The 12996-nt window shown below is 42.4% G+C and overlaps 1 protein-coding gene and 1 long non-coding RNA gene across 2 annotated transcripts in view; both read right to left on the reverse strand.

Moving 5' to 3' along the window:
- Nucleotides 1-413: 413 nt before the first annotated feature.
- Nucleotides 414-3605, reverse strand: LOC141781426 (uncharacterized). The gene is made up of 2 exons (XR_012596870.1): nt 1996-3605; nt 414-1446 (listed from the first exon to the last, which is right to left on the reverse strand). It is a non-coding gene; the product is annotated as an uncharacterized LOC141781426 (long non-coding RNA).
- Nucleotides 3606-3700: 95 nt separating this feature from the next.
- Nucleotides 3701-12996, reverse strand: part of fbxl19 (F-box and leucine rich repeat protein 19) — a 30860-nt gene continuing 21564 nt past the window's right edge. Inside the window, exons 9-11 of the mRNA XM_074657185.1 lie at nt 11947-12108; nt 6437-6658; nt 3701-5676 (exon numbers count right to left, since the gene is read on the reverse strand). Of these exons, the coding sequence (XP_074513286.1) occupies nt 5360-5676; nt 6437-6658; nt 11947-12108 (701 nt within the window). The 3' untranslated portion in view covers nt 3701-5359. The remainder of the gene's footprint in view (nt 5677-6436; nt 6659-11946; nt 12109-12996) is intronic.

Here is a 12996-nt window from a genome sequence, read left to right on the forward strand (position 1 = left end):
CTTCCTGTTAGTGGAGGGAACCAGAGAGATGATCACTTCCTGTTAGTGGAGGGAACCAGAGAGATGATCACTTCCTGTTAGTGGAGGGAACCAGAGAGATGATCACTTCCTGTTAGTGGAGGGAACCAGAGAGATGATCACTTCCTGTTAGTGGAAGGAACCAGAGAGATGATCACTTCCTGTTAGTGGAGGGAACCAGAGAGATGATCACTTCCTGTTAGCCTACAGAAATACGTCATCACTGGAGCACTCTATACATATATATACATATATATATATACATGTATATACATACATATATATACATGTATATATATAGTATTCTCTGTGTTCACAGCACAGTTTTTTTTCAATTATGATTTCTTTTTATGATTAAATTCTTCTTGATGAACAAACAAACAAAGAGTCGGCTGTAAAAAGGAACCCATTGCTTCTTTATTAGTTAGTCATTTTACAGTAGTCACTCATACGTAGCTGCCTTGAGTTGGTCTTTTTGTGTCTTTTTACTTTTTGTTCCAACTTCTTCCTCATTTTTTTTTCATCAACACAACGGAAGAGTCATGGACAAAGTATAAAAACAGAACAAAAAACTGGATAAAATGCCCCTTTTCACAACAAAAAACTACATTTGGCAAAAGGTGATGATGATGATGATGATCCAGTGCATCTTTAAAACATCGATGAAGATGAGGAGATTCAGATTTTTACTAAGAGAAGAAAGCGGTGAGATATGTCCGGGCGTCTGATTGGATAAGAGCTTTCAGGGAATTTTCGTCCAATCAGATTTGATCTCCTCACTTGTTGCTAGGTGACGTTTGAAGCTGTGATACGCATCACTGAGCCCCCCCCCCCCCCCCCCCCACGTTACAGTAAAACAAAAAAAACACTAAATCACAACTGAATACAAAAAATAAAATATAAAAACTGACCTTTTAAACACGATGAAACATTGATCTGGTGTTTATGGCACAATACGGCATTCATGGCAATTTAAAATGGAACTAATACTTTTTATTTCATGGACTACAGCGGCGCGGCTAACAGCAGCTAGCTGTGATTACCTCTACTGCACCAATACCAATACTCCAATCAGATCAATACTCAGATCAGATCAATACTCCAATCAGACCAATACTCCAATCAGACCAATACTCCAATCAGATCAATACTCAGATCAGATCAATACTCCAATCAGACCAATACTCCAATCAGACCAATACTCCAATCAGATCAATACTCAGATCAGATCAATACTCAGATCAGATCAATACTCTCAGAACAAACACTCACATATGACCTTTATGATTCTGATTAACTGAACAATGACATATTATTCTGTTTGTACCTGATAAACCCCCCTAACCCGTCAGATAGCTCTTATTCACGTCTTTAACAATGCTACTGAGCTAACAGCTTAGCTACTGAGCTAACAGCTTAGCTACTGAGCTAACAGGTTAGCTACTGAGCTAACAGCTTAGCTACTGAGCTAACAGCTTAGCTACTGAGCTAACAGCTTAGCTACTGAGCTAACAGGTTAGCTACTGAGCTAACAGCTTAGCTACTGAGCTAACAGGTTAGCTACTGAGCTAACAGCTTAGCTACTGAGCTAACAGCTTAGCTACTGAGCTAACAGGTTAGCTACTGAGCTAACAGCTTAGCTACTGAGCTAACAGCTTAGCTACTGAGCTAACAGCTTAGCTACTGAGCTAACAGCTTAGCTACTGAGCTAACAGGTTAGCTACTGAGCTAACAGCTTAGCTACTGAGCTAACAGCTTAGCTACTGAGCTAACAGCTTAGCTACTAGCTTAGCTACTGAGCTAACAGCTTAGCTACTGAGCTAACAGCTTAGCTACTGAGCTAACAGCTTAGCTACTGAGCTAACAGGTTAGCTACTGAGCTAACAGCTTAGCTACTGAGCTAACAGCTTAGCTACTGAGCTAACAGCTTAGCTACTGAGCTAACAGCTTAGCTCATTAAAATAAATTCCTTGTTACATTTGGAAACACCTACATGACCTACATGTAATGTTAGCATAACTTCATAACGGCGTAATTTCAATTTGTTCTGATTCCTGCGGCTAACATTCCTCAACCTACACTGCATCTGTAGCAAGCTAATGCTAATCAGCTAGCTAGTGTTAGCTTGTTAGCTCGTTAACGACACGGCTCGTTAAAGACACGGCTCGTTAACGACACGACTCGTTAAAAACACGGCTCGTTAACGACACGACTCGTTAACATGCAGATCTACGATTACTTTACACCAATTCTTAATTAGCTTGCTAGCTAATGCTAACTAGCCAGTGACGACGTCTGTTTTCCCGCTCGTTCTCTCGACTTAATTTAAATTTGGTTTCACGTGTTCAGTTTTTCTGTGAGAAAAGTGCAGCAGAGGTAACGCAACAATAACTGTGACCTTGAAGCTGATCAGTTTGCTAATATGGAGATAACATGAGTAGCTAACACGCTAACCAACATGCTAGCCAGTACAAAGCGGCGCATCGGCTGAGCTGTACCCGGACAACACTCGTATAATAATAATAATAACTGTAGTCCATGATGTGTTTGGCTGCTGTTTGATTTGTCACGTACATCTGAAAATACAACAATATGAAATATGATATAAAGAATATCCCCCCCCCCTCCCGTGTTCCCAGAGTCCCGTGTTTCTGATATTAAACTAACGTTAGAGGAGATGGTCGTGTTCGGGCTGTTTCACAGTTCACATCGTAAACGAATGAAAGAAGGCGGACTTATTATTATTATTATGATATTAAACTGTGGAAGGTTATAGGACCCTGGGAACACAGATCCCCCCCCCCTCAGTGCCACTGCCTCACATGATAGACAGCCAGTTCACACATTAAGTCAAATAAACCGAAGACATGAATCTGCTGCTCGCCACCATCACAAACTAACAGGGCGCCATTTATGAAAGCGCTCCATAACGACACCAACATCAGCATCGAGTTCTGGCTTTTATACGACGACACCTCGAAAACCAAAACTGCTGCTGTAAACAACGATAACCAGCGAGAAGATCAGTTTGTGTCTGACGATATTTTTCATAAGTGAGGCCCCTGAGAAAACTACAGCGGCCCATTTTAGCACAAAAACAGATGAGAAGTTCGGAATTAGAATGAAAATACTCGAGATTATGAGTTCAACTTTTCACATCAGGATTATGAGACGATAAATCAGAATTATGAGATAACTGAGTATTTGTTGACTTTGATTTATAAAGTCATGATCTTGACTCAGTCGTCTTATTAAATCTTCATAATGAGAGTAGCGATGCACCGATAACCGGATCAGATATTGACTCAAATAGCTGGACCGGATATCGGTGACAACCTGTTCACTTCTATGTTTGTATATATAAGAAATCCAGATGAGTTATGAGTCATAATCCTGATTTAGTATCTCATATTGTTGAAGTACCGTGAGTATTTTTACTTTAACTTCTTCTCATGTGGCACTAATGGGCTTCCATAGAAACACAGATTCATCATCAGCGTAACGTCTGAACAGAAGAAATGTAGAAAACAAACAACAGATAGATCCACTCAGAGAGATCCACTCAGAGATAGCTCCACTCAGAGAGATATATCCACTCAGAGAGATATAGATCCACTCAGAGATAGATCCACTCAGAGAGATATAGATCCACTCGGAGAGATATAGATCCACTCAGAGAGATATAGATCCACTCAGAGATAGACGGAGCGTTGCATATCATAAAAGGAAATCTTAAAACATGTGTAGCAGGAATGTGTGTTTGGACTGTATGGAGTGTGGCACACAAATAAATTACAAAAATACTCCTGAGAAAACACGATCAATAACGTCCCAACAGAATCTGATCAGAGGAGGAGGAGGATGATGATGATGATGAAGAGCAGATATTAAAGAGGATGAATGAGGCGAACGTTGAAGACACTGAGGCTCAGATTCAAACACACCCAGCGCTGTCGGTCTCACACACACACACAGGAAGGAAAACACCTCAAACCAAAAACACACTTGAACACACCTGCACCGCCGCCGCCAAGACTCAATAGTGTCGCGCTGATCTGTGAGACGTTTCAGAGCCAGAGTGAGGTTAGCCTAGCTTAGCACAATGACTGGAAGCGGGGGGAAAGTGCTAGCCTAGCTCCGTCTGCTGATTATTGAACCTGATCACTTCCTGCTCTGCTCTCACTGACTGGAAGCTTTACTGGTCTTACTGGTTCACACTGGGGGCTCATACAGTCACATGTAACACACGCACACACACACACACACAGTATACATTCGTTATGATGTGGCTCTGGTTGCAGCCGGCGGCGGCGTCGGCGCTGCAGGGTACCGTGGGAGAGGAAATACTGCGTTTCTGTGACTGGACTCTGATCTGATGACGTCCACCACTTATTTCCTCACATTACTGATGTTCAATAAACTTCACTGTTTATATTCCTCCGCTCACGTCCTCATGGTCGAGTCCTTTAAAGGATTATTATTATTAGGATTATTATACGTAGTTTCCATCAGACCGCCAAATACAGGTCCTTCTCAACGAGTCAAGGCCACGCCCCCTTTACGCCGGGATCAGACTACAGGATGTTGTTGACGGTTATGATGGTCACGTTGTCAGATTAGACGATGGAGAGTCATAAATTCTTGTTGTGACAAGTCTGTGAGGGACATATTGGACTGGTCCCCCCCCAGAAGGGGGCGTGGCCATGAGACTCTGGTCTGATGACATCAGAAGATCTTCTGATGTTTAATGGAAACAATCCTGAGATGAGTATTTAGAGGATTTCTGTCTCGTTTGAATAAAGTTTATTTGAATCGTTGTTGGACTGAACCGACGGCGGGGGGGGAAGGGGGGGTTGTGATTAAAACATATAGTGTGATGTCATCCGTCAAACCACACGCACACACACACACACACACACACACACACGCGCACACGCACACACGCACACACGCACACACACTAAACGTAGGACGATGATGATTCTGCAGCGTGTGGCGAGCAGGTGGATGACTGGTGTGATGATTGGTCGTAGGAGGGAAGGACGGAAGGACGGAAGGAGGGAAGGAGGGAAGGAGGGAAGGAGTGGAGTGTAGGGGGGGTGGTGTGTCAAAGGTCAAGGGTCATTTACAGTAAACTACAGATATATACACACACCCAAAAATTGTACAGAGAACAAATATGTACATGCTCAGGGTTTCTATTTACTATCACCGACAACTTCCTCCTCTTCTTCTTCTGTGGTGGCTGTACTCAGAGCTCCTCCTCCTCCTCCTCCTGTAGTGTAACGAGGCGGGAGGCGGGGCTTGTGGACTCCAGTGTCTCGTGACGTGGAGGAGGACTTTAGCTGTTCTTTAGCAGCGTTCTGTCTTCAGGAGGACAGGAGGAGGAGGACGAGGAGGACGAGGAGGAGGCAGACGTGGTGGAGGAGGAAGAGGAGGACGATGAAGCAGCGACCGTGGTGGTGGCAGAGGAAGAGGAGGACGAGGAGGTGGTGGAGGAGGAGGATGATGAGGAAGAGGAGGAGGAGGCGTGGGGGGGGAAGGAGAGCAGCTGTCCCGTCTCAGAGGACAGGAGACAGCAGGAGCGAAGATCAGCCGTCTGCAGGGAGGAGCAGCGACGGAGCAACGGGACACACGTCTCCGTCACCTTCACACAACCTGGAGGACACACAGAGACAGAGAGGACACTGAGAGGACAGACACTGAAAGGACACATGTCTCCGTCACTTTTACACAACCTGGAGGACAGACAGAGACAGAGGGCACGGAGAGGACAGATACTGAGAGGACAGACAGACAGGGAGAACACAGAAGACAGACAGAGAGGACACACTGCTCCGTCACCTTCACCCAACCTGGAAGACAGAGAGGACACTGAGAGAGGACAGACAAGTGAGGACAGACAGGGAGGACACTGAGAGAGGACAGACAGGTAAGGACAGACAGGGAGGACACTGAGTGAGGACAGACAGGGAGGAGACAGGGAGGACAGACAAGTGAGGACAGACAGGGAGGACACTGAGAGAGGACAGACAGGTGAGGACAGAGAGGAAGGACACTTAGAGAGGACAGACAGGTGAGGACAGACAGGGAGGACACTGAGTGAGGACAGACAGGGAGGAGACAGGGAGGACAGACAAGTGAGGACAGACAGGGAGGACACTGAGAGAGGACAGACAGGTGAGGACAGACAGGGAGGACACTGAGAGAGGACAGACAGGTGAGGACAGACAGGTGAGGACAGACAGGGAGGACACTGAGAGAGGACAGACAGGTGAGGACAGACAGGGAGGACACTGAGAGAGGACAGACAGGTGAGGACAGACAGAGAGGACACAGAGAGGACAGACCGGTGAGGACAGACAGAGAGGACACAGAGAGGACAGACAGGTGTAGGTGGGCGTGTCTCTGTGGTTACCTGCCAGGTTGATGTGGGTGAGGCTGTCTCTCAGGGGGGAGATGGACGAGGTGAGGGTGTGGACCGTCTGGTCCGTGATGTTTCCACACTGACTCACGTCCAACCTGCTCAGGTGAGGGACGTAACGCACCAGGAGACGAGAGGACGCGTCCGTCAGGTCCAAACCAGCCAACCGCAGCTCCGTCACATTCTGGAAACGCCCCACTCTGGTCTCACCGTGAGCTGTTGGACCAATCAGAGACAAACTAATGAACTGATCATCCAATCGGAGACAAGCTAATGAACTGATCATCCAATCAGAGACAAGCTGATGAACAGATCATCCAATCAGAGACAAGCTAATGAACAGATCATCCAATCAGAGACAAGCTAATGAACTGATCATCCAATCAGAGACAAGCTAACGAAGTGATCATCCAATCAGAGACAAGCTAATGAAGTGATCATCCAATCAGAGACAAGCTAACGAAGTGATCATCCAATCAGAGACAAGCTAACGAAGTGATCATCCAATCAGAGACAAGCTAATGAAGTGATCATCCAATCAGAGACAAGCTGATGAACAGATCATCCAATCAGAGACAAGCTGATGAACAGATCATCCAATCAGAGACAAGCTGATGAACAGATCATCTAATCAGACACCTTCATTTAAAAAGCCCTTAATTAACTAATTAACAAAAGTTCACCTTTAATTTACACATTAAGTGGAAATATTTTGCAAATCTGTTTAGTGTTATTAACGTAAAGTAATACACCTTAAAAATTAAGTACTAAATAATAATAATATTTATTTATTTTTTAAAGAGTCATAACAGTGTGTATTTCAGAGTATTTCATGGAAGGGATTTAATGTGTAATTATTATTAGTAAATTTAATAAATAAAAAGTGTTTAACCCTAGTCCATTGAAATAATATTACAATACATTTTAACCATTAATTATCCAACTGAAATGCTAAATCATTATTAATAGATGGATTTATTCATGTTTTAATAAGTAATTAATGAACCGAGGACTCTTATTTTGATGCTGTGTGTTAGTGAGCCTCACTGTCACTGTCACTATTACTGTCACTATTACTGTTACTGTCACTTTCACTATTACTATTTCTGTTACTGTCACTTTCACTATTACTGTTACTGTCACTTTCACTATTACTATTTCTGTTACTGTCACTTTCACTATTACTGTCACTTTCACTATTACTGTTACTGTCACTATTACTGTCACTTTCACTATTACTGTTACTGTCACTATTACTGTCACTTTCACTATTACTGTTACTGTCACTATTACTGTCACTGTCACTGGTACTGTTACTGTCACTTTCACTATTACTATTTCTGTTACTGTCACTTTCACTATTACTGTTACTGTCACTTTCACTATTACTATTTCTGTTACTGTCACTTTCACTATTACTGTCACTTTCACTATTACTGTTACTGTCACTATTACTGTCACTGTCACTGGTACTGTTACTGTCACTTTCACTATTACTATTTCTGTTACTGTCACTTTCACTATTACTGTCACTTTCACTATTACTGTTACTGTCACTATTACTGTCACTTTCACTGTTACTGTCACTATTTCTGTTACTGTCACTGTCACTATTACTGTCACTGTTACTGTCACTATTACTGTTACTGTCACTTTCACTATTACTGTCACTTTCACTGTTACTGTCACTATTTCTGTTACTGTCACTGTCACTATTTCTGTTACTGTCACTGTCACTATTACTGTCACTTTCACTATTACTGTTACTGTCACTATTACTGTCACTGGTACTGTTACTGTCACTTTCACTATTACTATTTCTGTTACTGTCACTTTCACTATTACTGTTACTGTCACTTTCACTATTACTGTTACTGTCACTATTACTGTCACTTTCACTGTTACTGTCACTATTTCTGTTACTGTCACTATTTCTGTTACTGTCACTGTCACTATTACTGTCACTTTCACTGTTACTGTCACTATTTCTGTTACTGTCACTTTCACTGATACTGTCACTATTTCTGTTACTGTCACTGTCACTATTACTGTCACTATTACTGTTACTGTCACTTTCACTATTACTGTTACTGTCACTATTACTGTCACTTTCACTACTACTGTTACTGTCACTATTACTATTACTGTCACTTTCACTATTACTGTTACTGTCACTTTCACTGTTACTTTCACTATTACTGTTACTGTCACTATTACTGTCACTTTCACTGTCACTATTACTGTCACTTTCACTATTACTGTTACTGTCACTATTACTGTCACTTTCACTATTACTGTTACTTTCACTATTACTGTTACTGTCACTATTACTGTCACTTTCACTGTTACTTTCACTATTACTGTTACTGTCACTATTACTGTCACTTTCACTGTTACTGTCACTATTTCTGTTACTGTCACTATTACTGTCACTTTCACTGTTACTGTCACTATTTCTGTTACTGTCACTATTACTGTCACTTTCACTGTTACTGTCACTATTTCTGTTACTGTCATTATTACTGTCACTTTCACTATTACTGTCACTATTACTGTTACTGTCACTATTACTGTCACTTTCACTATTACTGTCACTATTACTGTCACTTTCACTATTACTGTCACTATTACTGTCACTGTTACTGTCACTATTACTGTCACTATTACTGTCACTTTCACTACTACTGTTACTGTCACTATTACTGTTACTGTCACTATTACTGTTACTGTCAATGTCACTGGTACTGTCACTTTCACTATTACTGTTACTGTCACTATTACTGTCACTTTCACTACTACTGTTACTGTCACTATTACTGTTACTGTCACTATTACTGTTACTGTCAATGTCACTGGTACTGTCACTTTCACTATTACTGTCACTTTCACTATTACTGTTACTGTCACTATTACTGTCACTGGTACTGTTACTGTCACTTTCACTATTACTATTTCTGTTACTGTCACTTTCACTATTACTGTTACTGTCACTTTCACTATTACTGTTACTGTCACTATTACTGTCACTTTCACTGTTACTGTCACTATTTCTGTTACTGTCACTGTCACTATTACTGTCACTGTTACTGTCACTATTACTGTTACTGTCACTTTCACTATTACTGTCACTTTCACTGTTACTGTCACTATTTCTGTTACTGTCACTGTCACTATTTCTGTTACTGTCACTATTACTGTCACTTTCACTATTACTGTTACTGTCACTATTACTGTCACTGGTACTGTTACTGTCACTTTCACTATTACTATTTCTGTTACTGTCACTTTCACTATTACTGTTACTGTCACTTTCACTATTACTGTTACTGTCACTATTACTGTCACTTTCACTGTTACTGTCACTATTTCTGTTACTGTCACTATTTCTGTTACTGTCACTGTCACTATTACTGTCACTTTCACTGTTACTGTCACTATTTCTGTTACTGTCACTTTCACTGATACTGTCACTATTTCTGTTACTGTCACTGTCACTATTACTGTCACTGTCACTATTACTGTTACTGTCACTTTCACTATTACTGTTACTGTCACTATTACTGTCACTTTCACTACTACTGTTACTGTCACTATTACTATTACTGTCACTTTCACTATTACTGTTACTGTCACTTTCACTGTTACTTTCACTATTACTGTTACTGTCACTATTACTGTCACTTTCACTTTCACTGTCACTATTACTGTCACTTTCACTATTACTGTTACTGTCACTATTACTGTCACTTTCACTATTACTGTTACTTTCACTATTACTGTTACTGTCACTATTACTGTCACTTTCACTGTTACTTTCACTATTACTGTTACTGTCACTATTACTGTCACTTTCACTGTTACTGTCACTATTTCTGTTACTGTCACTATTACTGTCACTTTCACTGTTACTGTCACTATTTCTGTTACTGTCACTATTACTGTCACTTTCACTGTTACTGTCACTATTTCTGTTACTGTCATTATTACTGTCACTTTCACTATTACTGTCACTATTACTGTTACTGTCACTATTACTGTCACTTTCACTATTACTGTCACTATTACTGTCACTTTCACTATTACTGTCACTATTACTGTCACTGTTACTGTCACTATTACTGTCACTATTACTGTCACTTTCACTACTACTGTTACTGTCACTATTACTGTTACTGTCACTATTACTGTTACTGTCAATGTCACTGGTACTGTCACTTTCACTATTACTGTTACTGTCACTATTACTGTCACTTTCACTACTACTGTTACTGTCACTATTACTGTTACTGTCACTATTACTGTTACTGTCAATGTCACTGGTACTGGTACTGATACTGGTACTGGTACTGTCACTTTCACTACTACTGTTACTGTCACTGTCACTATTACTGTTACTGTTACCGTCACTGTCACTATTACTGTTACTGTCACTATTACTGATACTGTCAATGTCACTGGTACTGGTACTGATACTGGTACTGTCACTGTCACTATTACTGTCACACCACACTGCACTCAATAATCGTCTCATTTAGGTATCATTATAGAACTTCGACCTTATTTACCAGCTCGCTGAGGTTTGTTTCGGTTGCCGGATACAGAATAGATATGACGTCACATTGCTCAGACTACCACAACAAAAGCGGTAACTTCCTTCTACCTCCACATAGACTCAGATGAAGCAGATATATCCATCTGATGTTAAAACATCTATTTAGAAATCATAAAATAAATAAATCACGATACACGGGTGAATCTACTTTTTTCCCACCCCTACTATTTTCCATGTTTTTGTGTCATTTCTGTTAGCATTGAAGCCTTTTAATGTCCATTTCATTTCATTATAAATATCATTTATATTTATTTTAGACAGAGAGAGGTTCAGAAACGTGTGGTAATTTGTAAATAATAGTAATAGTCCACAATTTAAACCCTGTACTATATTCATTCATGAGCTCTCCAAGTCACTGCATGTTCTACAACACGGTCCGGCACATATTTCAGAATAAAAGCCTTGTGTAAACAAATGAAGGAATTCTGTCCACAGAAAAAACGCTTAAGGGCTTTTAATTTGAAATGAAAGCAGGAAGTGTTGATTTGTTGAAGTCTTTACTTTTTTTTCATCTCCGTAACATATTCTACAGACAAACGTGTAAACTGTAGTTATGTAGCTGATATGATGTTAATATACAGTCAATAGATCATCTTCACTGTCTGTTGTTGCTGTGAACCGCGCAGCTCGCGTCAAAAATAGGAGAGACCTCGAATTTCTAGAAGAGACGCAGTCGAGTCGCGCGTTTCACACGGGCAGTGTGGCTGCTCTAACCTGTTAACACAGACGCGGAAATAAAAAACAACTGGTAATGCAGCCGCCACGCTGCTGACGTTCCTGGTGTGTCCCAAGCTCAACGGTCCCTCCGCCTCACTCCCCGCCACTCCGGAGAAGGACCAGCTACCTCGCTAACTAGCCTGCTCCTCCGCAAGGGTGTGTTTGTGTGTCTCACCTGTCCTGGTGTCAGGTGGGGGGGCCAGCAGCTCTCTCAGGTGAGAGTCTTTGAGGTCCTCCACCCTGCTGAGGTCCAGCAGCTTCAGACAGGGACAGACGGCCTGACACAGAGCCGAGACCGCCGACCACGGACAGCCCGACACGTTCAGCTCCAGCAGACCTGAACACCACAAAGACGACATCATCACGCCACACAGACGACATCATCACGCCACACATACGACATCATGACTCAACACAGACGACATCATCACGCCACACAGACGACATCATCACGCCACACAGACGACATCATCACGCCACACAGACGACATCATCACGCCACACAGACGACATCATCACGACACACAGACGACATCATCACGCCACACAGACGACTTCATCACGCCACACAGACGACATCATCACGACACACAGACGACATCATCACGCCACACAGACGACATCATGACTCAACACAGACGACATCATCACGCCACACAGACGACTTCATCACGCCACACAGACGACATCATCACGCCACACAGACGACATCATCACGACACACAGACGACATCATCACGCCACACAGACGACATCATGACTCAACACAGACGACATCATCACGCCACACAGACGACTTCATCACGCCACACAGACGACATCATCACTCAACACAGACGACATCATCACGCCACACAGACGACTTCATCACACCACACAGACGACATCATCACGCCACACAGACGACATCATCACGCCACACAGACGACATCATCACTCCACACAGACGACTTCATCACGCCACACAGACGACATCATCACGACACAGACGACATCATCACGCCACACAGACGACTTCATCACGCCACACAGACGACATCATCACGCCACACAGACGACATCATCACGCCACACAGACGACTTCATCACGCCACACAGACGACATCATCACGACACACAGACGACATCATCACGCCACACAGACGACTTCATCACGCCACACAGACGACATCATCACGCCACACAGACGACTTCATCACGCCACACAGACGACATCATCACGCCA

Source organism: Sebastes fasciatus, chromosome 13 (assembly GCF_043250625.1).
Source record: "Sebastes fasciatus isolate fSebFas1 chromosome 13, fSebFas1.pri, whole genome shotgun sequence".
In the NCBI taxonomy this organism is placed as follows: domain Eukaryota; kingdom Metazoa; phylum Chordata; class Actinopteri; order Perciformes; family Sebastidae; genus Sebastes; species Sebastes fasciatus.